Source organism: Podarcis tiliguerta, assembly GCF_965153285.1.
Source record: "Podarcis tiliguerta genome assembly, chromosome: 2".
Classification (NCBI taxonomy): domain Eukaryota; kingdom Metazoa; phylum Chordata; class Lepidosauria; order Squamata; family Lacertidae; genus Podarcis; species Podarcis tiliguerta.
In genome coordinates, this window is record NC_139535.1 from 41818126 (window position 1) to 41845660 (window position 27535).

Genomic DNA, 27535 nt, shown 5'->3' on the forward strand with positions numbered 1-27535 from the left:
GTGCCTGCTATTTGTGTCAGGAGAAAAGCTCCCATTGGTGCCAGATCAGATACAATTTCAGTGATACCCTAGGCTTGGGTGCAGATCTGTGACAGGGATCTTATGGAGTGTAGAAAAAAAAGTTCATAGCAGTTGCATAGATGCATCCCAAATCAAAAAGAAGTATAGCAGCGGGAAGGATAGAATTTACCCATCCCCACATGAGTATTAAAAATTGCACCTTCAAATTGGGGAGGGAAATATATAGGTGTCGATATATATTCAGGATCAATTCCTGCAGATAAAGATGTAACGTATTTTATAAACCACCCAGAAAGCTTAAAGGGTAATAAAAAGCTTTGTTTGCTGTTATTTTGAAAGTTCCTTTGTAAGTTGCTTTGGAAAACCCTTTGAGAACAGAAGAGCAAGGTAGCAAATACTGTACCCTAAATAAACAGATGTGGGTTGCACATGAATTATGCAGTTAGAATTCTGCTTAATGTTCCTGGTTGCAAATATAGAAGAGAACTGTAGTTATTCTGGCTTCATTAAGGCAAAATCAAAATCGTTTGTTTGTGTGCGTGTGTGTGTGTGTGTGTGTTTGTGTTTGTCTATAATACCAGAATGGGGAAGAGAAGCCTGCCTCAGTGCCTGGGACTGGATCAGATGTCATGACCTTAAGTGCTTCCCAGCCTTACGCCAACAAAGTTGCCGTTTTAAAGGGCCTTGAGCTAAATATAACCGGAGAAGCGCCTGGAACGCTCTATGGCTGCGTATTCAGGGTGGGGAAAAGGCAGATTTGAAAGTATGCGTAGGAAAACTCCTTCCCCTGAGGGTCTGTACCACCAACCCAGTGAACATAGCATATTCTTTGGGAGGGTTGCTTTTAAAAAAAAATCCTTGAAGAAGCTTCCTACACCCCCTCCAAAGACGGACTAAATACTCTCCCTCCTCCCTGCGGCCGCCAAAGGGCTATTCTCCTCCCCTCTGCTTGTCTCCACCCCTATGATGCTCGTTTGGACTCTTCCACCTCCCTCTTCTCGGTCTGCTGTGGACGTTCCCATAGCGGAGCGGGAGGGGGGGAGGTTAGGGGCGGCCGCGGCCCCAGAGACCCGCGTCACGTGGCCCTCCCTCGGGGTTTCTGGCAGAACCGGCTGCACGGCGGCTTAGGGCGAAAGTGAGGGGGAATCCGGCTGCTGCTCGGGTGCCGGCGGCCGTTTCGGTGCGGCGCCGCCAATCGCCATGTCCCTGCGGAAGCCGGGCGATGGCGGCGGCGGAAGCGCGAGGCGGGCGGGCTCCCCGGAGGAGGCTCGGGAGCTCCCGGAATGCGCGCCGGGCGGGCGCCTGATGCCGCTGCTGCCTTGGGACCGCTTCTCGGCCTGGCTGCACTGCGTGTGCGTGGTGGGCTTCGACCTGGAGCTCGGGCAGGCGGTGGAGGTGAGCGGGGAAGGGACGGGGAAGCCCGCCGGTCCGTCCTCCCACCAGGAGAGATGCGGCGGGTTCTGGCTGCAGGTGGGGAGGAGGGCAGGCAAAGGCGGAGCTGGCTCGTTTCCTTTGCCCAGGGGCTGACACGCGTCGTGGGAACGCCGCTCCCCAAGGATGGAGTGGAGACCCTCCCGGCATCTCCCCGGGGCGCTGCGGGTCGGTCGCCAGTTCTTGTGTTTTGCGCCAGGCTGTCTTTGTTGATACAGCGGCTCTTAATCGCTTTTTTGGAGCATTATTCAGGATAATAGTACTGCTGCTTCCCGAGAAGAGGGTGTCTCTATTTTTCCCCCCGTTTGCTGGTCTTGCTCCGCGTAATAATAGCAAAAGCAGACGCGTGTAACGTGTTTTGAAATGTGCGGAGTTTGGGCGGCTCTCCTTTTATCAGCTGCTGTTGCTCTCAAGAGCCTCTACTTTCCTTATCCAAGAGGCTCCGTTGTTTGGAAAGCGGGAAAGGAGGCTGCTTCATTAACGAAAGTGATAGCAAAAGAAATACAGTAAAATAAAAAACAGCGCTCTTGTTACAAGTTCCTTCAAGATTGGCTTGTTTGAGAAAAGTAGCTACTGTATTCCGCCCAGATTCCTTTCCCAAGTACCTTTTTAGTCCAAGATTTGTTTTTCATGTATCAAATGTAATATGTGACTGGAGGCAAAATACAAGGTTAATTGTGATGTTTGGGTCTTATAATTTTCCTCATCAGTTATCCCAAAAACTCAGTCATAAAAATTAGATAACAGCTCTATGAGGCAAGTTAAGCTTGGGAGACATGGGGTGGACTTCAGCATGTACAAGCATTGCATCTTTCTGGATGGAATGATCCCGGTGCCTTTTTTCTCATGACCCAGTCAATTTTGGGGGAGGAAGAGAAAAGGGAGGCTGTGTTGTGCAAGTGAAAGTCCTTGGGCTTCCACTGATGGGGTGCATTAGGAGAAGGCAGCCGAGGGTGATAAGCCCAAGGCTATACTTCATTGCTGAGGATCATTACACTGTGAGCTTCATTGTAAAGGGCCACTACAGTACAGTTGTCACAGCATCATGGTATATTAGTGTTCGTTCAGTGAGCCTGGGAAGTGTAAAAGCCATATCTTAACTCAAGTGAGGGGCAAGGCTGTTCTGCAATAGTTTTTGTTGGAGTTCGGTTCATATCCAGTGCACATAAGACACTGTCATCTATCGACATGCACCCTGATCTTCAGTTTTCATTGGCCTTCACCAGTTTGGATTAACTAAGGGGGTGATTATTTAACTGTTCATAAAATATATCAAGGCAGCTTACAATAAAAAAAATAGAATCATAGAATTGTAGAGTTGGAAGGGACCCTGAGGATCATCTAGTCCAACTCCCTGCAATGCAGGACTATGCAGCTGCCCCATACAGGAAGCAAGCCTGCAACCTTGGTGGTATCAGCGCAGTGCTGTAGCCAGCTGTGCTATCCAGCTACAATAAAAGCAGTCTACAAATATCCATAAAACATAATGAAACGTATCAATAAAACATCAGTAGATAGTGGCTGATTAAAAATAAAAAAAATCATATTCTGAAGGCTTGTCTAAAGAGTACAGTTGATAAAAGACTTCTGAAAGAAGGTAGGGACGGATCCTGCCACATCTTTAGAGGTAAGGAGTGTCACAGGGCACATAAAAGACTTAGTTCCTATGTGTGATTTGTGTTTTCTGAACTCCAATCATGTTAAGATATACATAATAGATTACAGCTGGTCCCAAACATTTTACTCTGGGGGGGGGGAGTATCCTGTAAAATAATGGATTCTATAACTCTAATGTATTTGGAATAGATTAAGTATGATAATCCAGTTTAACAAAATTGTGCGTGTCTTATGATCATAGACCACAGTCCCGAGTTCCAAATAGCAGCCCCGCCCCCCCCCCCGCCCGCCGCAAAATAACCAATTAACTTAGGGTATTTTCATTTGTTTATTTTTTACCTCTTGCTAGCAGTGGCTGAAAGAGAAAGAACCTCCAGTTGTTTGTCTCCTCTTGAGAAAATTAGCGTGCAATGGTCATTGGAGTGTTAAATTTGAATCTAGAAAACCCAGGATGTGTATTCCTGCCCAGCTATGAAGCTCACTATTTAACCTTGAAACAAGTCTATAATAACAGCAAGAAACAACAAAAAGAGTAGCTTTGCAGGTGGTGGACTAGATTGGGTCCCTTCCAACTCTACAATTCTATAATTCTAGTAGTATTGTATATTTAAGAAATCATAAATTACTAAAACGTGATAACTGCATATATGTCTCTCTGGCTCCTTGAAGGAATAGGTGATTCAAATGAACTAAATTAATGCGTTTCACACGTCAGAAATGTAAACCTGTGGCTGTATTCAAAAGTAAGTTTTAGATTCTTCAAACATTTTAAAAATGCACTGTGGCACTTTCCATTTAAATACTGATATCCTTTTAGATCCCTCTGTAGAATTGAAAGCTGACAAATTCCAAAGCAAACACACTTTTAGCCTTAGCTAGCCTATATACATCCGGCACATTATCTTGAACTCCTTAAAATGATAATGTATGGTAAGCAGAGTTGAGGAAGTGGATGACCTCCCCCAACCACTGTGGGCAATTTTGACAGGTGGGTGCAGCCACTAACCTGTCAATTACCTGACATCAGGTGAAGCTTTTTTCTTTGCCTGTGTTGTTTGAAATCAAACCATGTGGGCAAAAGGAACAAATTTAGCACATGTTCCTGATCAGCTGATGGTCAGTTCCTGCAAACTCTGCTTCCTCTGCCATTGCACTTTGAAACCACATTTCATGGGCAAAGGCACAATGGTTTGTAGGCACAGAGAGTCAGCTGATCAGGAATGGCTGCAAACCCTGCAATCATTAGGTCTAGGGCAGGTGAGTGTCTAGCTAGGCTCATGGACTGGAAGTTCCCTAGAACTAATGTTAACTAATGAACATCCAAAAGACAAAATGCTTGCAAGCCATTATTCTGATCAGTAAACTGAAATCTTGTAATGCAATATGGTCTTTTTGGTTCAGTTTAGAGTGACTGTCTTTGAAACTATGGAGGTTTGGAATGTACACAATCTCTAACTGTGATAGCTGAATCAGGCAAAAGGTTAATGGTAACCTCCAAAAAATGATTTATAACTATTATTTTAAATCGGTTTACAAGGCATTTGTAGGATAGCACTAACCATCGTTGCCTTCTTTCGAGATCATGGAGAGCTATGGCTTGAGCAACTTGCAAATTAAGGAGGGAAATGGTAAGCGAGAGGGGAGTCTTTGGCACATTCCTGATCCCTAAACTGCAGTTGAGCTATAGCATGTATTATCAGTTGAAAGTATGCTATAATATAAGATATAAATGGATATAAGTGTAACAGGTTCAGCTCATCTGCACAGAGCTATAAATAGCTGGAAAGAGTTCTTTGTGTTCCAGGTAATACCATGTACCTTGGAAGGTAAAGCATTGTGATTTATTAACAAAAATGGATGATATAAGCAGGAATGAACAGGCCAAAAATGTTTGCAGGGAAATGCATGGAGTTTGTTCCTGATGTTCCCTGGATATCGTTGCTGCCTTTATGTAATGGATTGGATTTTGAACTTTCCAAATGTTGTTTGCAGTGTAAAGTGAAGGGACTGGTCAAGAGAGAAAAAATCTATTGGATGTATGCAAAGCTGCTGTGAATAAACCTTGAAATCTCTAGATGGGGGCTACTGTCTATAAGTGCATACCCCACCATTTATGAGAATATGTGGTCACAGGTATGCTAGTGCATATAACTTTGCACAATTTGTAATGCTGGTAGATTGCACCATCTTTTTCTCGACCAATGCAAGTTTTATCATTTGCAGGTAATACATCCTCAACATGCAAAACTTACAGATAAAGAGGTGAGTTGAAGTTTTAAAATACATTTACGATGGCGCTTTTCTCCTGCCAAAATGTAACTTCTATTTTTCTCCCCTAGAAAACCAATATTTGCTATTTGTCTTTCCCAGATTCCAATTCAGGTAATTATTTATTAGATATTCATGCTGTACGCATATGAAAAATGAAATGCTTCTGTTAACTGTACTGTTAATACCATTGTCGTTCTAATTAATGTTCAATTTTATTAAGTGCATGTGATAGGAAAAAACTAAACACTTATTGTTTGTCCTACATGGAGAATTCAAATCAAGGCTGGCATAGCTGATGGGTCTGAGTATCTGGCCCTTCAGGGTATCTGCAGGGCTTTGGGTCCTTTAGATTCAAAGTTGCTGTGGCACTACCCCATTTCAGGACTTTCCACTAGCTGCCACCAGCAGCTGAACAGCCAGCGGTAGCTCTCTCAATGACGGGGTAAAGCAGCCATCAACATCCTGAGGTGGGGTGGAAGGTTACGATTGCACTGTAGAACTCCGTACTGCTGTTGGCAGGGTGGACGGGACTCCAAAATTAAGCACTTGGAAGTCCCATTGATTTTAAACACTTGCTTAAATGTCTGAATGAAATCAATGGGACTTCAAAGTGCTTAACTTTGACTGGATTACGTCCAGTATGTAGAAGGATTTGCAAGTGTTAAAGTGCTTTTGAGGTATGAATTAATTAACGCAGTCTCATGTATAGGTATCAAATACATGTTCAGCTCTGATCTTTCTTTTTGTTAAAAAAAGTAACAAAGTAAATTCAAGCAAAATAAAACATTTCAAACTGGATGCCCCATGGATAGGATTTGAAAAATTAGCACTCAGTAGTGAACAGCATTTTCCCCCTTTATCACTTTGCAATAGTCTGTGATATTTTCAGTGTGGTTGGTTTTGGGCAATTCCAGACTCCCATTGCATAACTAGGTGCTCATCTACAAGTACATTACAGAAAGCCAGCAACTTACGCACATTTCACTTGTGAAACTTACGCACATTCAGCTTTATGGCAATTTTTAAAATGAGATAAACGGGAAAGGGGGCAAGATTCTGGGAATAATGACTTTGACAATCCTGCCTGCCATTGCACTCAGTGTGTTTTGACCATACATGATTTTGGATTTAGGCGCGATCTCCAGAACATAAGCCCTGCGTAAGTTGGGGACTACTGTACATGCTTTTCATGTTGGAACATCAAAAAGAAATAAATTCTTTTAAATTATGAGGTGGTTAAGTTTGGCTGTTTTATTTATTTGTTTTAAAATGTTCAGCACCTATATTATACTTGCTTTTTCTTTATGAAAACGGGTACCACCAACCTTAGTCATAATTGTTGTTCAGAATCAGCACTGTTGATTCAGTTCTCACATTTCTTTTTATGTTTTTGGTTACATAATATACGTATGTCTGGAGGTTCCCTGGGTGTGGTGGTAGGACATGGCAGAGCACGTTGATGGCAAAAGAGTATGGCTCTGGAATTCCTAGGTATGAGCAGAAATGGGCCGTGAATCTGGCGGAAACATAGTCCGGCCTGTGCATCAGCCTGCCTCCCCATGCTGCGCTGCCTAATGGACAACCATTCCAACGAATGTGTGCTTTCTATTTTAGAGAGCAATTTGGTATACTACTAGCTACATTTATGCTATTATTTCTTTCTAAGCAAATGGGCTAGAGGCCTATTTTGTCGTCGTTTTTTTCTAAGCTGGTTTTCTTTTCTTTTTATAAAGGAAAGGGTTGAGAGACACTGGCCTGCATAGGTCCTTCCATGATTTTGGCCCTGGCCAAACCAATAATTAACTTTTATAATTTTGTTTTTTATTTCACCTTGTGTAATCCTGCACTCCATCACATGGAAAGTTTTCCTCTTTATAGTCTCTAAGCACTGAAGTTGCTTTTTGCCTTAGAATTGGATAATCAGTTCCCTGTGATGTAGTAGCCAATTTGTATGATACTGCATTAACAATGTTCTGGGGAATCTTGATCAAATTACATGTAACTCTCCTATTCAATTTATTGTTGAATACTTCTTTCAAGACACATTATTAGCTACAGCTTTTTATACCAGCATTGCAACAAAAATCAGTTAGTTACAACTTGTGTTTCCCTTTAAAGTTGATTTCCCACCCCAAGAATCAAGGTCTCTATGATTGCTCTTTAGCAAAACAATAACCTGTTTTGGATCAGCATTTTACTGAAGGAAGAGCCTGGTTTGCTGCTGCTATAATTTCTTAATATTGAGCTAATGTTACAGTTAAATATCAACTGGAGAACCTTAGAGATGGAAATTTGAGTATGAATATGGAATTTTGGGAATCAATTTGTAGTGTAAATAATTGTAACCTTAAATGATGAGCTTTTACCCTTATGTGTACATTTTTGTTGTCCCGTAGCTTTTTTCTGAATATTAAAAAAAAATAATCAAATGTATTTTTTTTTAAAATGCCTATACACATGCCCCAAAGATTGCCCAGCCCATTGGATAAATAGTTCAAAGTCCAGCTCTTGTACTAAGATAGTGTATATATATCCTTGCAGTTCTTAATCAATATCTTGTTTAGCTTAGCATTATCACTATATAAACCAGCAAGTACTTAATACTCTTTGTTCTGCTTCTGAAGTGTAGAGCATGGAAAACAGAATGGTCATTATACTGAGCCACTGGCAATAAGAGATGGGAGAAACAATCATGTTTTTTTGTAGAAGTTTAAACAGTTTATCTACTTCTGTTTTATTTGTAATTACTCCATTATGGCATATCTGGTATAGCTCCAGCTCTGGCATATGCGATACAAATTTGTTAGTATTTCCTAAACCTTGTTCGGGTAAAATTTCCCCGTGCCACTGGATCCACAGATTTAAATTGCATGGATTTAAATATGGTGCTTCCTAGTTGCTGCAGAGAGTGCAAGTTTAGTTGCTTTAACACAGGGGTCAGCAAACCTTTTTGCTAGGGGGCCGGTTCATTGTCCCCCAGTCCTTTTGGTGGGGCGGGCTGAGTGCGCAGGGTGGAGGGGGCTTCTCTCTCTCCCCCAGCCCTCCCCTCCCCCTGCCTACCTTCTCCGCCGCTCTGCCTGCCGTTGGGAGCCAGCGCCAGTGCCTCTCCTTTCTGTGCCAGCTTTCCCCAGGTGGGCGGCGAGGCTTCCTATTAAAGCCCAGCCCCCTTCCTCCGCAGGGCAGGAAGAAGCCAGCAAGAGGGAGGGAGGAGGCGCCGGTGCTGTGTGCATGAGGGGAGGAGGGGGGAAATCGTGAAAAAAATGGCAATCACGCCGATCCAAGTGGCAACTCCAGAACCGTCCGCAGGCCGGATCCAGAGGGCAATTGGGCCTGATCCGGTCCGCGGACCTTAGTTTGCCCACCCCTGCTTTAACAGGTAATAATACCGTGGCAGCTCTCGACGATCTCCCTTTAAGCACAGAATGTAAGCCGGGCAATGGGACAGGAAGCCACACCACATTAATACTGCCTGTGGAAACTTTGCTGAACTAAGACAGGAGCTTTATCATGACTCGTTTTCAACTATTCAAACCATTACCCCGTTTTCCTGTGGTTTGGACAGCGATGGTAGGAACTCCAGTACTGTTCAACCTCTAATGCATATTACTGTAGACAGGCAGGAATGGACCCATTCTTGGTGTATACTAAGCATGTGTATTGTGTGTGCACCCTCTTTCTCCCAAGAGAGGAAAGTTAGAATTTGCAAAAACCATAGTATGCTGCTATATTAGTCTAATGGAGAAGCACAGCATCCTGCTTCGGCTGTCCCAGTATGGGTGCTCTCTCTGTCTTTCAAAAGAAAACAGCACAGCTACACCAGACCTTTGTCTGTCTCCTACTGATGAACTCTAGCTGCTGTTAGACACAAAATGACGGGACATTTCAGTAAATGTATTTATTGATTGTATTTACTTTGTGTGTCTCCCCCCCCCCCATTTCCTTTTGGCTTAGGTTGCCTTGGAGACACACAATTTTGTTTTAGATTTCGACAGTCTTCTAGCAGAAAGCTTTCATGGCATTCTCTACTGGACCAGTTTGACAGAGACCTACCCATTTACTTGAAGGTTGGGAAAGTAGCTTATCTTCACTTGGCCAAACATTATACTGTAGTGCTTTTCTGTAACTGGCAAGCAAGTATTGCGTTGATACTTCATAATGAAATTGTGAGGTCCATTCTGAAACTTGTTCTTCAAGAGGCACCGCTCAGCAAATAGCTGGTGGTGTACTGAGTCATGTAACTTCTAATGATCAACATATTATTTCTGGTGGCATGGAAATATTAACTATTATAGCATATTTAATCTTCCACAAATACTTCCACCCTTTGGAAATTTGTTTTCAGTGTTCCTATGTACAGTGTTTTCAAATGTTCTGTTTTGGGGAAACCCTTACTTTGTCAGTTTGTCTGCCAAATGATTCCTGATTATTGCAGAGGAGTATCTATGGTGAACATTCAGTTGTGTATCAGTTGACCATAAAGCAGCAATGGGGAACCTGTGATCCTGCAGACATTGCTGGACTCCAACTCCCGTTATCTCTGAGTATTGGTTATGCTGGCTGGGGCTGAAGGGCCATAGGTTTCCTATACATGCCCTAGAATACATTCAGCACACCCCTATGGTTGCAAAATGCAGAGGGTTCCAGGAACACCAAGTTGTAAACCATTACTGTTTACTATTGGTAACCTATTCAAGCCTTTAAGGGAATTTAAATCTCAGTAGTTTGAATGATTAGTATATTTATTTGAAAGTTTATTTTATTTTAAATATAGTTAGAATCACAGCCCAAGTTAGATGGAGGCATTTTTTATTTCATAGCAGGCTTGCTTTTATTTGCCTCCTTTCTGTGTTCAGATACCTAGTTATAAAAATATAGCTAAACTATGCAAAGATTTTTTCAACAATCTCAGAAAACATTTGCTTCTAAGTTATAACAATGGATTTTCTTACCTTTCATATTCAGATGAGTTGAAGACTTAAGTATTTTTACAGTGCCATATATAGCATTAAGCAAAATTAAATATGAAAACTGATTCTCTTATGAGAAGGAGGCTTATTCTCATTTTATTTTTGTACATAATTGACGCATCCCTAAAGTTGAAATATTGCTCAGAAAGTATAAAGTATTATGGAATGTATTTGTTTTTTAAAAACAGTAAAGGTTTTGGTTTCTTTACAGAAGGATCCTGCATATTATTATGGTTATGTATATTTCAGACAAGTACAAGACAAAACCTTAAAAAGAGGCTACTTCCAGAAGGTAATCTAGTTTTGGAAAGAAATAAGTTCTGTTGAAATCATATAATATGTTTAAGAATGAGAGGTGAATGCCCTTAGTCTTGGCTGTTAATTTTCAGACTAAAACCAGCATGCATAAATGCAAAGTAATATATCCAATGTACAGTCTTGGAGATAAGTAAGTAAAGGAATCATTGGATTACAAATTGTGTAGTTGATTCGCTGGATTTACTGTTGACAATCTGGTTTATTTCCATATTTGCTTTTTGGCCCGCCCACCCCCAATGCAGTGAACAACATATTTAATCTCTCCCTTTTTTAGATCTAGTTATGCACAAGTTTCCAAATGCATGTTAGTAGAAAAACCTTGAACCTCCAGGGGGAAACACGGGGCAGGGGGATATTGCAACTTGACATGGGGGACAGTGGCATTGCAAGGGGGGGCGTGCGCCCTGGGTGCCATGTCTAGGGGGGTGACAAGAAGACACCCCGCGGGCAGAGGATCCTGCCACTGTCCGTGTGGTTTTTGAGTGGCACCAGTGGCAAACCGCTACATACAGTGCATGTGCGGTGTTGCACGCATGTGCTGTATGCAGCGACGCCGCACATGCGTTGTACGTAGTGGTTTGCCGCCAGCGCCGCCCCGAGCACCGTATGGACAGTGGTGGGATCCCTCCGCCACTGCTGCAGCTGCAAGCATAGGATCCCGCTACCATCCATACGGTGCTTGGACGGCGCTGGCAGCAAACTGCTACATACGTCGTACGTAGCCACGCCACTCATGCGTCGTACATAGTGGCACAACGCGTGCACAGCCAGCGGTTTGCCCCACCCCAGGTGTCGGTTAGCCTTTGTTCGCCCCTGATGGGGGATTGGTAAACAGGGAGAGATTAGCACCCATCCCTGCTGATGCTTTGCTCAAAATCACAGTCTTCCCAGTTTGCCCCATGGACTTTCTCTGCATTTAAGACATTGTCACATAATAGGTGCATCATGTAGGTTAGGAACAATGTTACTGCTTGTAGCAGAATAAAAAATAACAGCTAATTATAGGCATTATAAGTATTTAGTGAGGAACTGATGCTTAATTTATAACTCTAAATACCAGTACTGGCTTGAGGAAAGATTAATTTCAGATTATTTTCTTTCTCCTGTACTAGTCCTTGGTTCTGATCAGCAAGCTGCCTTATAGCCACATTTTTCACACTGTGCTTGGAAAAATTGCACCTGAATATTTTGAAAAAAACGAACCTTTCTTGGAAGCAGGTTGGTAATATTGTTGCAAATTACAGTTAACTGCACATTTGTGCTGTTCTGGGGACCTTTTAAAGTTGCAGTGCACTATGAATATATGACATTCAGATGGGGGGGGGGGGGATGCAGCCGAGAAGATCAGTAGGTTGGAAGGTGTTTATTCATGTGTGGGTTGCCAGTTTGCCGGCTGAGAAGCCATATGGCATGACAGAAGCTGTAGCCTTGGTCAGGGTGGGTTGTTGGTAGGTCTCATAAACCACAAATCTTAAGAGATATTTGTTAAGGGAGGGTTTGTTGTTACATGGAAATCCTATTGCTTTATTATTATTTTTCAGCTTGTAGCGATATTGATCGATGGCCACCACCAGTCCCAGGAAAAACCTTACATTTGCCTATTATGGGCATTGTAATGAAGGTAATGCTGAGCCTCTTCCCTTCTTGTTTGCTGTATGAATTCATGCTGTGGCTTTGTAACAATGCAATGAACATTCAAAACCGTAGTCCCTGTATGTTTGCGTTGATTTTATGCTTGTGAGGTTCACATAATGGGTAGGAGCAGAGGGTGTATTTGAATAGAAGGGATAGGTATGAAAATTCTGGTATTCTAGAACTTGAATTTTCCCCATCATATTTAGACTTGTCAGCATGTGTTTCTTTATTCTCCTGAAGCTGGATTATTTCAGTTGGAGTAATTTAAACATGCAATTTACACTGACCTATTGAAATCCATATTACTGAAGAGTATTTATTTACATGAGGCCTGTGGCTGCACTCATGAAATGGACATTGTGTTAGTATTTACTTAATTTACTTCTGTGTTTTTTAAAATTAACATCTCTGTTATTGCTCTTAAGTAATTAATAGTGGCTTCAGTATGTCTCCCTGTTTGTTCTTTGCATAATTTCTTTGAAGACTTCAGATGTTCACAGGGCTAGTACCCATAGGTTGGGATGTTGAGATTGACACAATGGTTTTTAGGGAAGAATATTTTAGTTTGTTTGTTACAATGCTACACATTTTTGTGTTTTTATATTGTAAACCACCTTGTGATCCTTGGTTGAGGGGTCATATCAAAATTGAATAAAAAACATTAATAATAAATATTTGTACCAATATAATTCTAGCTAAGTATTGCTTTCAGAAGTGGCTGATGCCTCTATTAACTTGTCAGTTTAGCATATTAGGTTATTTGTATTATTCTTAATAATAAATGAAGCATATAATATCTGTTTCCTAAGGTGCGGATTCCTACCTGCCACGACAATCCTGGAACAACCCAAGTATTACAGTCCACACAGCAGGTAGTAAATGGTTCACCTGCCACTTAAATACTCCATCAAAACAAGGGGCAGACTTTCAAATGTTATTTCCAGACCTTAAGTATAAGGGAATGTGTGTTCTGTAAATGAGGACTAGCTGTAGAGTTGCAAGTACAAAACTGTAGCGTAGGAATTGGAAAGGGGAAATCTGCACAAACATTTTTTGCAAACAGAGATTAGATTCCATAAGCTTTTCTGTCTGTTAAAACTGAAGCATAGTACAGCTTGCCTCCAAGCCCTGTGTCTTAATTTAATCCTTAATACCTTAAGAAGTTATTTGAAGCCCCTTTAAAACATAAAATTCATATATTAACATATCATCCCTCCAGCACAGGCTTGGTCTGTAGACCTTGGTCTGTAGCCAGTGGCTAATTGAGGCCCTCTAAGCCTCCCTATCTGGCTGTTATGACTCTTCCCATACTCCTCCCTGGCCCTGTTGGTTTTTCCCCCCTTGCTCAAAAGTTTCATTGACCTCTGAGAAGGCCTTTGGCATGCCTGGATGGGAGATAAGAGAGATGTGTGCAGGAAGTAGCCTACTTTAGAAAAGTAAGGTGTGCTTTTCTACCAGAGCTGTAATGATGTAGAATGAGGGGTGAGTAGTTGAGGTAACCATGTTTGCTGACAATACCAAATTGTTCAGGGTAGTTAAACCAAAAGGGTATTGTGGAGAGTTCTAGAAGGATCTCTCCAAACTGTGTGGGTAGGCCATAAAATGGCAAATAAAATACAGTGTAAGCAAGTATAAAGTGATGTACACTGGATTTTAAAAATGTTAATTGCACATATATACGTTCATGGAACATATGGAACACCAGTTCATGAAACTGGTGGCGAATGACCAATAACGAAACCTTGGGGTTATAAGTAGATAGCCCATTGAAAATGTTGACCCAGCAAGCAGCAGTTGTGAAACCCCGTTCAGGGTATCAATTGAAATATTCACTGAGAAAAAAGTAACTCTGAGAATGTTAGTCACTGTAGGCAACAGGCAGAGAAGTCCAAACCCCCCCCCTTTACTTCAGATTGGGAGGATGGAATGAGCAGCGGTATCTTTCTGCCCAGCTCTCCTGGCTAAGCCTCCTGCTAGCCACTGAACATTTAGGTGGGAATTTCCAGTGGGAGCCAGCCAAAGCCCCCAAATGGAGTGGGTCTGGGCCAAGCTACCTGCTATCGTGCTCCAGGCTGGCACAATGTTCTTGCTGCCTGCCCCATGCCTTCCTTCCAAGCTGCCATGAATGGTAGACTGTGGATGTAGCAGGGTCCCTGATGCTCCATAAAGCCCTGCTGGCTGGGAGCGGGTGGGTAGGTGAGGAAAGCTTAAGACAGCAGCCATAAGAGAGCAGGGCCAATCAAGACTTTTGTGATATACTTAGTAAGAGAGTTCATCATCATTTTAAAAGTAGCACAGTACACCCGGCCTTTTATTGCATGATCTGCTGCTAATTTGACCAAAAGCTTTTTGTTTTGCTTTTAGACAGACACACAGGTCTCCATTGCGTTGCCTACTGTCCATGAAGTTGATCTCTTCAGGTAAAAACTGAAAGGCATATTGGCTTAATCTTTCTGAAGTCCTGAAGCTGTCATACCCCATCAAAGAGAGTTTCAAACACTCTGGGTTTTAATCACTGCCTAGCAAATGGATATTGAGCATAAGCAAGGCGTTGTTGGTAATCTAGAGCATACAAAAGGAGGGATTGTTTATAAACGTTGTGGCATGGCAATTAATTTAACTGTATTATTAATATGCCTACAAATATGTATACACTTACCTGGGAGTAAGTCTCATTTAATCCGGTGGGGCTTATTTCTGAGGAGACATGTTATGTTGGTGCTCTCAGTCTCTCTGTTGAGTGCATTGAGAACACAGATTTTCATTACTCCTTTAATATAAACTCTGCCATTTCTCAGGGATACAGTTTGCAAGAGTGTAAAGGGAGAAAGTACGCATATTCTTCTTGCCGCTGGGCCACGCTACTGCAGCCCTGTCCAAATATCTTAGCACCTTTATGCTCTCTTTATAGCAGGTGCAACACAGTGTAATAATTATGTATTTGGCCACCACATAACCTGGCCAAAGCTGGACAGCTGTAGTTGTATGGCCTCTGGCTGTAGATCTATCCACACTTCATATTTGCGGCTTTCCTGTCCCTCACTTTTTACACCCTTCAATAAGCCTCAACGGCCAGGCATATCTAAGACTCTCAAGATGGTTGTGAGCCAAGGTCACATTTTCAGTTGCATGTTTCTCCCCGCCTCTCTTTTTTGCTTTTCTTTTTCTTTGCTCCCGTTCTCTCTGCTATAACTAGAGAGAAAATGAAGAAGAAGAAAAGACTATTCTTGTAAATCTGTTTCAGATGTTTCTTGCCAGTGTTCTTTCACATCCAGATGCTATGGGAGCTCGTGTTGTTAGGGGAACCGCTTGTTGTCATGGCACCATCACCATCGGAGTCTTCAGAAACCGTTTTGGCACTTGTAAGGTAAACATATGGAGGAGTCGAAAAAGCTGCATGACTGTGATCTCACCATGAGTCACAGAATGTGAAGGCTCTAGCAGAATCCTAGGAATGGCTTGGTTTTCATTAAAAATGACAACACCCCTGCGAAACTGAAGAAAAGTTTTGAAAAGCATGCAAAACCGTAATACTTTTGGGGGGAGGGGTATTGCTGATAGTCTGAGAAGAGTCTTCGCAGAGCTTCCAGCCTCACCCTCTGCCTTTTTAGTGACCCAGAATGGTTCTTGTTTTCCAAGGCACTTAAAAGAAAACCACAAATTGTGCAAACCCCAAAACTTCAGGAAACACCTGCTACCCTACTTGCACAAGCTGATGTAATTTGCATTATCTTTTAAGCATGGAATGTGGATTAAATAATAATTACAGTGATTTTTTTCTGAGAAGTTAATATTCTCAAATGCTACAAAATAATGAGTGATATCCAACATTGTGTGATTGGAAGTGCTGGACTTTCCTCCATGTGTGCCCCCAAAGTGGTGTAGTGGTTAAGAGCGGTAGTCTCATAATCTGGGGAACCGGGTTCGTGTTTCCGCTCCTCCACATGCAGCTGCTGGGTGACCTTGGGCCAGTCATGCTTCTTTGAAGTCTCTCAGCCCCACTCACCTCACAGAGTGTTTGTTGTGGGGGAGGAAGGGAAAGGAGAATGTTAGCCGCTTTGAGACTCCTGAAGGGGAGTGAAAGGCGGGATATCAAATCCAAACTCTTCTTCTTGAGCATTCCCCAACCCTCCAGACCAGATTTATGGGGCATTGGAGGTGTCTACATGAGGAAGGAAGTACTGTTGTGCAAGCAGAAATGTGTTCTCCCTGTGGATAGACACAATTGAATGTCAGAAGGACATGGGTTGTGTTTCACCACCAGTATTCGATGGAACTGACCCCATGTACCGGGGCTTAAGCCTCTCTGAAACCAATAGGACAGATTACCATAACTTCAAGTGGTGGAGACTTGGAGTTAATCCCCTAAAAATTCTGTTGATGTCTTTTTAATTTTAAACAAATACATTTATTTTAAAGTACAGTGGTACCTCTGGTTACGAACTTAATTCGTTCCGGAGGTCTGTTCTTAACCTGAAACTGTTCTTAACCTGAGGTGTGCTTTCGCTAATGGGGTCTCCCTCTGGTGCACGATTTCTGCTCACATCCTGGGGCAAAGTTTGCAACCAGGAGCAGCTACTTCCGGGTTAGCAGAGTTCATAACCTGAAGCGTGTGTAACCAGAAGCATGAGTAACCAGAGGTACCACTGTACTTCACTTTAAAATAAGTGAAGTGTATAAAATAAGCGAAGTGTTCGAAGCAGCTTGCAAACACTTCGAAAATAGAATCAAATTAATAGCAAGTGGGACTCAGGACAAAATGTTTTAGTGTGGAGAGTTCCTGTTCAGGGTTTCAGCGAACCAGCTGTGCTTTTTTCTTTGACACTCCATTCATCCCTTCCCCCCAGCACTCATTTAGTCTGCTGATACTTCTAACTAGTATGCTATTTTGGCCACATAAGGATCTACATTTGGAAAATATGTTCTCTATTAGGATAAGGGTAACAGTTCAGTAGCATGTATTTTGAAAGACAGTAGTAAAATAGCAACAATGTAGCAAAATTTATCTGTAAGAACCCAAGAGAGTTTCTTTTTTTTCATCTAATGGACAATGTCAACACCAAGCTGACATCCCTGGGTAGGGGATGTTCCAAAATCATGGAAAAGACCCTGTCTCCAATTGATAATTTATAGAGTAAATTTATAATAATCTCTCTCTTTCCACTCACACACTTTTCTTCTGTGTGTCTGTTTCACAGCTGTATCTCACCTCTGAAGTACTATAGTGATTTTAGGCCTTATTTTACAATACATGACAGTGAATTCAAAGAATATACCACTCGTACTCAGACCCCGTAAGTAAAATGGATTATAGTTTTGATATTTAGACTCATCATTTAATCATAACTCTTGACTTTAAAGGATCCATGTAGAGTAGGGACCTTAGCCTAGGAAACTTTAACAAAAGCCCTGCCCTTCAGTTTTCTAACAGTGCAGGCCACAGTCAACTGTTTTAATGGAGTCTTGTGTTGAGAGATGGAAAATAGAAAGCAACTGATGTTTTGATATATTCCAGTATATAGAGTTTCAACTTGTAGTAATACAAAGTCTGATTACAGGACTGTCAAGACATCCTCCTAGTCAGAATAAACATTTCTTAAATCTAGTAAGATCTTATATGGTAATAATAGGAAAAATAACACCTAAGAGTGAGAATTGCAAAGGACTCTAGAAATAAATTCTGGGAAAACAGGTTGCCCCTTAACACAATATTGTCAAGAAAGTAATGTCATCCCATAAAAAAAGATTCAAGTATGTTTTGTCTTTCTTTTTTAAAAGAAGTATTGTAATTTTACATTATGTCATATTTTCTTGTAGAACATTGTGGACCTGAAGGGTTTTTTCCCCCTTTAGCAGCTTTGTTGATTACTGTTAATGATTGTCAAATGATTGTATATATTTTAAATAAATAAATTTGCAGTTAGGGACCTGCTTTGAAAAGAATACCCTATATGGTATACCAGAATTCCTATGTATGGGTGACATTCAACTAGTTTTACGCAGAATAGACCTATTGAAATTAATGAAAATTAATTAATTAGTCCTTCCTCTTCCCCCTTGCACCAATGAAAGGAGCTTTCCTCTTCATGGAAAGGCTACTGTAGATCCAAGCCTTAGTCTTCAGTTCATCACGAGGCTAATATTGGTGTTTTCTACAACAGACTATCCAGACTGCTTCTCTGGAATGTGGTTACTTTAAATCTATGCAGAGGTTATTGATCTTATTGATAATCTTCCATATTTCAGGCCTTCTGTCATATTAGGAGTGACGAATCCATTTTTTGCTAAAACTCTGCAACACTGGCCACACATCATCCGAATAGGAGATCTTAAACTGTCAGGTAATTTTTTTAATTGACTGAAGATTTCTTCTGCAGTGTACAGAGTATTACAAGTTACTGTCTTTCCTCCTTTAGCTTAGTTAAATGTGAACAAAATATGAAATAATAGGGGCATTATTGTTAAGAAGTAGAGAGGTGGTTTCGATTTAATGAAAATCTACAGGCTGGTTTTGCCTCTTCAGGTTGACTCAAGTCACTTTATAGATTAGACTTTGCAAAAACTGAACTGGAATAGGTATAAGTAGTGATAGGAAAAAAATATGCAAAGTACAGTGGTGCCTCACAAGACGAAATTAATTCGTTCTGCGAGTCTCTTCGTCTAGCGGTTTTTTCGTCTTGCGAAGCAACCCTATTAGCGGATTAGCGCTATTAGCGGTTTAGCGGCTATTAGCGGCTATTAAAGGCTTAAGGGATTAGCGGATTAGCTGCTAAAAGGCTATTAGCGGTTTAGCGGCTTAGAAAAAGGGGGTGGGGAACGAAAAAAAATCGCAAGACTCGCAAGATGTTTTCGTCTTGCGAAGCAAGCCCATAGGGAAATTCGTCCTGCGAAGCGCATCGAAAAACGGAAAACCCTTTCATCTAGCGGGTTTTCCGTCTTGCGAGGCATTCGTCTTGCGGGGCACCACTGTACTATCTTTCATAACGTATTTCCAACTTTTTTGAAATGTGATGAAGTGTACATTTAAACCAACAAAACTCTGCATGAAGCTGAATAAATATGTTTTCATCTATGAAAATATTTTGTAAGCTTGGCCGTTTACAAAATTGTATTAAACTTATGTTTTACATGGTTACACCAAAAGATGTGCAACAACCTCTTGGATGAACATGCCCAGGGCTCTTCAGATCTTAGTATCTGAGTGATTATACTCACAGTGTCTCTTCCTTCATTTTGGCAGGTGAAGTACCAAAGCAGGTGAAAGTGAAAAAGCTAAAGAACTTAAAGACTTTGGATTCTAAGCCTGGTAATGTTTCATCACTATAACCTACTATTTGCAGAATATTGTTATGGGCCAAAACCAGAGGACAATCCCATGGTGATTGTTTTTCCCCCCATAGGTGTTTATACATCTTACAAGTCATACTTGAACAGAGATGAAGAAATCATCAAGCAGTTACAAAAGGTAATTTTAGACTTGTAGTTGAACTATATGAATGCACTCATAGTATCAAGTCTGTTAAATATTAGATACCCTTATCAACAGTGTATTGCTATAGCTTGAGGTTCTCCTCGTTTACTGTGATTGCCTTTTTTAGGGAGTACAGCAGAAGCGTCCCGGAGAAGCTCAAAGCATAATCCTTCGTCGTTATTTTTTGGAACTGACCCAGAGCTTCATTATTCCTCTAGTAAGCTGCTATGTCTATGACACTTCTATACTGAACAATGAACATAACCAAGGCTTTGTAATCTAAACCTTTAAGAAGCTAAAATAAAGTTAATAATCTGAAGAGTAGTCACAGTGGGTTCTGAGGCCAGCTTTTGAACAGCCATCAGAAAATGCTTAAGAAATGTAATAATATGGATTTGCCAAACGCAGAGATTCAACATCATTATTTTTGCATCTATTTGTTGTTCTAGGAACGATACGTAGCAAGCCTGATGCCTCTGCAAAAGAGCATATCACCTTGGAAGGTGAAAATTCATTGATAACCTAAATATTCATTTTGTGAATAGCTGCCGGCTTCTGTGCTTATAGCTGTGTTTCTCTCATAGAGCCCGCCACAGTTGAAGCCATTCAACCAAGAGGAATTTATGAAAACTCTTGAGAAAGCAGGGCCTCAGCTCACCTCTAGATTAAAAGGAGACTGGATAGGACTCTACAGGTAATTCTGTTTTATACCTTGACTATTGCTAAGATTACAGCCTGAGAGACATCCAAATTTCATGTTAAAAATATTTTGGAAGCAGCAAAACAACAACAAACAACCCTTGCCTCTAATGCTGATTGAACTACTTTGTAAAATAATGTCATGGTTGTTGCCCCTTTTCTCTTACAGGAATTTATAAATATGTTTAACTTGTTGTTCACATTAGTAGAGTCTTATATATCAGTGGATTTTCATGACTAATTGATCAACAGTTGGCTACCAGGCTAAGTTCAAAGTGTTAGTACTGATGTACAAAGCCTTATGTATTGTTTGTTTTTAAATTGCTTGTTTTGTGGGAAGCAGTTTATAAATGAAATAATAAAGAAACCTTTTTGAGCTGAAGCAAGAAGAATAGTATACAGTATTCCAAGTGTGGTCACACTATAAATTTGTATAATGGCATTATGATAGTGATAGATGCATGATATAGCATGGATTTAATCTTTTTTTCCCAACTGCTGGGTCAACCCCAAGGTGTTGTTGCTGGTAAATCACCACCATTTCAGAACCCCTGAGCATATACAGTATGTGAAAAAATTTGTTGTAGTGCTGTGCATCATTTTACACTTGTTTACATTGTGTTACATTTGTTATTTTACCCCCAATTCACTCAGTTTGGAGAGGTCCTTTTGGGGACTCCACTTTCTACATTATTATTATTTATTGAGTTTATATACCACCCTGTACCCGGAGGTCTCAGGGCGGTTCACAGAAAACATAACAACATATAAATCAGAATAAAAACAACAACCCAATAACACTCCCGCATTCAGAGAAGTGTCCATTTAAACCTACTCTCTGCTGCCTACTTCACCAACACCTGATCCATAAGTGAACCGCTCCTCTTATTCCATAACTGTTAACCTCACTCAGGAGTCTTTAGCGAAATACCTTGTCGAAAGCTTTTTGAAAGTACGTTATGTCAACCTCTAGCCATATGCTTGGCAGAGCAATCTTGTAACTTTGATTTCGGAGTGTCACCTTGTTCCACTAGTAGAACTAATTTCCCCTTTGTCTTAAAGGCATTTTTTGAAATCGTACAACTTTGACGGCTGGTTCAGGACTCGGCGGAAAGAAATGACACAGAAGCTGGAGGCATTGCACTTAGAAGCGCTAAGTAATGAGGTCAGGAAAAACTGCTTCGCTTTAAGCTTTTTCTTCCTTGTCTTCTCTGTAGAAATAAAAAGCATAATTTGTCCTTGAAAACCCAATTTAAATGGTATGGCCAGTGAGGGCATTTCCACACTTTTCATTTGCCCTGTGCCTAGAAAGCATGGGCCCCAAGCAGTTTTCCCCTTGCCCTACTCCTTTCCCAGGAAAAACCTACTATTTAGCTCTAAATTATGAGCAAACAGCAAGCTGGAGAAAACCCAAATACCTGTTTGCTCCGATGGAGCACTAAGGAGCAGCTTCCCCTGGGGGAAAGTAGTGGAACAAGAGGAAGTGTGGATGAGCCCTGATTAGAGTAGCATTTGTTAATGGCTGGGATCCAAAGGGCTATGCATATTCTCCCTTATGTACATTGGGTCTTTTCAGCTGCTGTCTTCTAACTTGAGTTCTTTGTGCCCTCTGAAATTCTATCCAAAGTCAAGGGACCCTTGGGAGATCAGCACTGCCTTAGGTACAGGGGCTAACACTCAATAAAGTGGGCATTTAAGACATTTCCTAAAGCTCCAATGATAAAAGCCCCCCCCCCCCCCCGTGCTTTCATTGTAAAGAAATTAACTGAATCTGATTTTTGAACATTTTCTTCTGATAGGATTTGCTTTTCTGGAGTCAGAAGCATACTGAAGTGGAAACAGTGGATTTAGTTTTGAAATTAAAGGATAAAGTGGTAGGTAGACAAATTGGTGGGTAAATGTGTTCAACGTACTATTCGTCCATTATCAGTACTTTGTGTTATGTTTCATTCTTACTAGTCTAGTCAAGTATCATCTACTCCATCAGAGCTTGAATTCACTAATGAGAGGTTTCCATCTCCCCCACAGTCTCATTGCTTAACTTGTTCTTGTCGTACTGGACCTGTCCCTAAGACCTGCTGGAATGCTCAATCGCCTCATTTTTTGAGTACTATTATTAGGGGGAAGAGTAGTGATTTTAAAGAAGCTCCATTATTTGGTTTCTCTAGGAGAAAGGAGAAAGCTACAGAGCATGATTATCAAGCCTCTCTAAAGGCCCAACATAATTCTTCATCTTTAATCACAAAGGATACTCAGGAGACCTCTAGAGCAGATTCTCAGTCCTATGGGAAGAGCTAGTCTTACTTGACTTCTGTCTTAACTGGGCAATGGAAATAGCTTATAATTAAGATACTACAACCCCCTCTGTCAGAAAACATTTAACGTGAATGTTCTTCCTCTTCTTATCAGATGAAAACCTGCACAGCAGCCAAAGTGATTCTAGGGAAATCCAGCACACAGCTATCGTTTACTGTGCATGCTTTCCACTCCTGACCAGAAAAGGGTGGGAGGTAGCAGGTTGAGCTTTCTCTGCTGAGTTTCTTGGCTAGACTGGAAGGATGTGGGTTGCAATAGTCCATATCCTAGGTTCATTCTCTCTCTTATTTCGCACTGTTACTCCCTTTTTATTGCTGGGTTTGTCATGTGTCTACTTAAGCCCCCCTTTTTGAGGCGGCTTCCTTGCATGTTCTCCATGGGCACACTTGTTGCTTTCCAGCAGATCTAGGTAGCCATTCCTTTGGTAGCTTGCATTATAAAGGTACATCATTACTATACTTCCAACATTTCCCTACCTGCAGCTTTACTTGAGATTGAAGAAAGTTGCTTGCAGAATATGCTTTCTTGATAGTAAATCCCTCTGGTGGTCGCATGTAGTTACTGAAGAGAACTGCATTTACAAACATTCTTAGAGAATACTTGGTAGCTGTGTTTTCCATTAAATGTTATTTAAATCTGCTATCACTTCTGTTCAGTGTGAGAGACCACTTCAACCAAAGGTTGATTTTAAATAAGAACATAGGAAATTTCCTTATGTCAAGTCGGACCATTGGTCTGTCTAGCTCATTGGTCTGTCTAGCACACTGACCAGCCGTGGTTCTGCAGCATTTCAGAGGAATCTTTCCCTAGCCCTACCTGGACATGCCAGGGATTGAACCTGTGACCTTCTATATGCAAATTCTCCTTTAAAAACTGGAAGAATAATGAAAGCTTATCTGTAAACAAAAAGCCAAATCAACAGATGGCAGCCAAGGGTATGTCCCAAGAGAAGGTTCCAGCTACAGTGAGCTCAGTTTGTATGAATCCTGAATGTACTGAGGCCCTTTTAGTCTCAGTTACACATGAGCCACTTCATGTCTCTTTTTGGATGCTTGCACTAATATTTCGCCAATGTGTGTATTTTCCTGATCCTTCTGTCATGCTTGTTTTCATAAATGCTGACTTCTTATGAATTCTTTTAAGATGACCATGGGTTTTTAATTGCAATTTCTGTGGTTATAGGCCGATGGAGAAAACTTACCTGTGAAACCAGGCACTGTGGAAAAGTTACAGATGCACATTGATTCAATTATTCTTGCACTGCCAGAAGATTTACAGGGTATACTCATCAAAACGGGCTCAACGTGACTAACTGGACTTTTATGCAGCCATATGTACCAGATCGCACATTTGAAAGGTGTAAAGGCACTTGCAAAGAACAGTGGACATGCAAAGTATATGGTACTGGAAACAGACCGTGTTAATACTTAAAACTTTTTAAGCAGCCCCTTAGGTTCAACTTGAATATGGAAGGAAGTGATTTTTTTATTTTTATTTTTGCATACGTTTAAAATTAAGTGCTCTTACTGAACATCTGCATGCATCTTAAACTTCCACAATGCAGTGCAGACACTGCAGAGCTTCTTAAATGGGTGGTGATCTGCCCAATTGTATTAAACTCAGGGGAAGCAATATTCCTGTTGGTTTCAATGACTATCACACTTAATGGAATAACTAGTAGCTGTCCAGTGAGAACTTCGTCTTGATATTTTACTTCCTCTTAAGATCTCAAATGCTAGTCTACTAAATATTATAATTCAGTTCAGTTATTACAGAGCTGATGGCCAAACCTGAATTCATTTATTCAATTTATATCCTGCCTTTCCTACAATGAGCTGTATATGATTCCCCACGCTATTACCCTCACAGCAACCTTTTGAAGTAGACTGGGCTGAAAGATAGTGACTGCTTGAGGGTCAGTGAGAGTCATTGCTGAGTGAACATTTGACCCCAGGTTTTTCCAGTCCTAGTCCATTACTAACCACTAGTACACCACCCTGGCTCTCACACTGGTTTAACAATTGGGATCATCCCTGTAGTCTTGGACACTCCTCCATTTTCCTTCTGTTAGGTCCATGTATATTCTCCCCACATTCCTAATTACAATAATTGGAGCCTGCTCCAGTATTTCAACTGGGAAAACTCGGGTTACTGCTTATCATAGTTTGCAGGGTGTATTGATTTTAAATCAAGGCAGTACAAATCCCAGTTTAAATCAGCAAGAAAAAAAGGCTGGTTTAAATCATTCTCATGGATAAATCTTATTATTTCCTAAATAATGGTGCAAATCTCACCACTGGGGCCCTACTAATTAATAACTAAATTAGTATTTATACTGTTTCATTCTTGTAACCAGGCCTTTTGCCTCACTACATATATTTTGTGTGCTTTCCTTCTTCAACCTTTTAAAATATTTGCATGTAGATTCTTTCTTGCACTTGGCACCCATGACAGTTTGTGAGGTTAAGTTTGGGAGTATAGGAAACTGAACACTGGACAATTGTCTTCTCTTCTCTCCAGCGTTGCTCCTTTCTGCTTCGCTATGCTTTTGCCAAGCCCTAGCCTCACAGAATCAAACAAAAGTAGCAATCAAAACTGAAATGCCCATGACTGATACAACAGAAGTAACTTGGCAAAGTGTAGGTGGAATGTAAATATTAATATCTGATAAATTATCCAATTAGTTCATACATAGAAAAGCCTCCTTTAATTCAATGGATCTGGTATGGTATATGAATATATTCAGTTTACAGTGTAACTTTTAGAGCCAACGAGCTTATATTGAGGTTATTTAATATTAACCTAGTTGGTATTTTAGACTTCATATTTACATTTTTAAAACTGAATTTCACATTTGAAAAAAAACAGGTGGGGAATTGAGCTTTTTAAACAACAAAACTGAAACTAAACATTGCTTTTTCAATCCACTTCGATTGTGTCCCCACCCAGGACTGAAACCCGATTCATTCTTAGTTTTGAGGCAGTGTGATTAGAGGTAACCATAGTCTATGCAGTTCAGATATTACAGCAGCTCAAGCTTATTTTAAACTATGGAAAGGAACATGGAAGCCCAGGGAAGAGGAGCACACAGACTTGTGATTTTCCTCCCTCTCACATCAGCTCTGAGACATCTGAATCAAATGACTTGAGATTACAGTGTGTAATAGTGAATTTACTACCTATCAGGTCACAGATCTGTTTCTAGAATATAAAACTAGTGGTGCCCTCCTTAAAAAAAAAACACAATTAAAATTAAGTGGGTGCTTCTTGTCTAAAGTCTTAAGCTTCCTAACATAAGTCTAAATTTTAAATTGTGGCACAAAGATTAAAATGGCAAAGGTTGATTAACAGAAACTTTGCATAATGGCCATTCCAGAAAATACACATTGAATGTGTTGCGGAGTTTGTTGCACATAGACCAGGCTGCTGAACTAAATGCCTCTTATTTCCTCATGCCCACGCACGAATGGGGAGATGAGAGTGCCTTGAGGACAGCCGCAGCCTTCTTTGTATGGTGGTGGTTAGAGAGAGCTACCTCACCTCCCCGGCCCCACGTTAGGGCTTTATCTTTTCCAGCACCATTATGCACACACGGGGCTGATCATGTGCAAAAACCGCTTTGTGTGTGTGGATTGCCCTTGGTGGGTTGGGGTGATGATCGTTTACACCAAAGTATGTCAGTTGAATAGCAACAGGAATACTAACTTGCATCAAATCAATGTCCGTCCCAATTCTGTTAAGTGCATTAGGTGCTTTGCTATCATGTCATAATACTTAATTTTAACTGCCTTCAAAGAATGTGGTTATGTAAGAAGAGGCTGATTTTAATCTCCTGTTTCTCTAGGGAAGCCTTTTGTGATTCCCTGCTATAACAATAACCTTCAAGTATTCTGTCCACAGGTAAAAGCAACAGACAAGTGTGGACAAGTATGCTAAGTTCAACCTCCATGAGCTGGAGAACAAACTTCTGAAGCTGGGAGCCCTTCTGGGTTTGTGGATGCTTCCTGTGTGATTTTAAATTGGGGGTTCAAAAATCTTGAGACCTTTCACAAGTACTGGAGGCTCCCAGCTTCTGGGTAGTACACATTTAGTGCATTTCTCTCCACTCAACTTACTTTTACAGAGAAATAGAATACCTGAAGAGAGTTAATGTATATACTATAAATACATGCATAATGAGCCATTTCTCATTGTAATAAATTATTCTTGCTAGATGCATAACTTTTTTTTGAACACAAGAACATAGGAGTTTGCTAACTCTTATGAAATAGGACTTGGAGGAACCTTCCAAGAATGTTATACCAATTCTAACATGTACCAGCATATTGTGGTATGTTACCATTAGGAGCAGAAATGCAACAGCTGGGTCAAGATTTAATGATGATCAATACTCCAACACATTTTATTCATTTATTTCAGGCCCGTTGTAGGAGAAAGACTGCCTTTCTATGACATTTTGTACCATTGTTTAGAGTCTTTAATTTTAGCTATACACTACCCTCTGTATTTTTAAGGAGATGTATTTTTAATATTCACTTACATGAATTCCAAATCAGAAGTTGAGAATAACAGGTATAAAAGAGGACTTCGACAATTATGCCACTATTGCATTAATATTTAACTCACTGTTTTGCACAACTAAGTAGCATTTTTAAAATACGGCCATTAAATCTTCATTAACTGAAGCATTGCATAGTATATTGGAACTAGCTACATTAGCTTATTTTCTAAATGTATTTTTTTAAGGCAAATAAATTTCACTTTTACAGAAACTTTGTCCGTGTTTATT

The 27535-nt window shown here is 40.8% G+C and overlaps 1 protein-coding gene across 1 annotated transcript; it reads left to right on the top strand.

The window, feature by feature from the left end:
- Positions 1 to 997: 997 nt before the first annotated feature.
- DENND6A (DENN domain containing 6A) lies at positions 998 to 27518 on the top strand. Its single transcript, XM_083419865.1, has 20 exons — positions 998 to 1416; positions 5293 to 5331; positions 5409 to 5451; positions 9292 to 9404; positions 10519 to 10599; positions 11738 to 11843; positions 12167 to 12246; positions 13070 to 13132; positions 14625 to 14680; positions 15505 to 15627; positions 17459 to 17554; positions 18507 to 18601; positions 19501 to 19566; positions 19661 to 19725; positions 19859 to 19948; positions 20181 to 20234; positions 20316 to 20425; positions 21493 to 21595; positions 22230 to 22304; positions 23929 to 27518. Exons 1-20 carry the CDS (start codon positions 1222 to 1224, stop codon positions 24052 to 24054), a joined length of 1779 nt encoding a protein of 592 aa, XP_083275991.1. The 5' UTR covers positions 998 to 1221; the 3' UTR covers positions 24055 to 27518.
- The last annotated feature ends 17 nt before the right edge of the window (positions 27519 to 27535 follow it).

Bases quoted from the DNA above. Each gene is read 5' to 3' on its own strand.
- DENND6A (XM_083419865.1), top strand. From the start codon at position 1,222: ATGTCCCTGCGGAAGCCGGGCGATGGCGGCGGCGGAAGCGCGAGGCGG. The intron at 18,602-19,500 runs GTAATTTTTTTA...TCATTTTGGCAG, and splicing joins AGGAGATCTTAAACTGTCAG to GTGAAGTACCAAAGCAGGTG. The intron at 19,949-20,180 runs GTAAGCTGCTAT...TTGTTGTTCTAG, and splicing joins AGAGCTTCATTATTCCTCTA to GAACGATACGTAGCAAGCCT.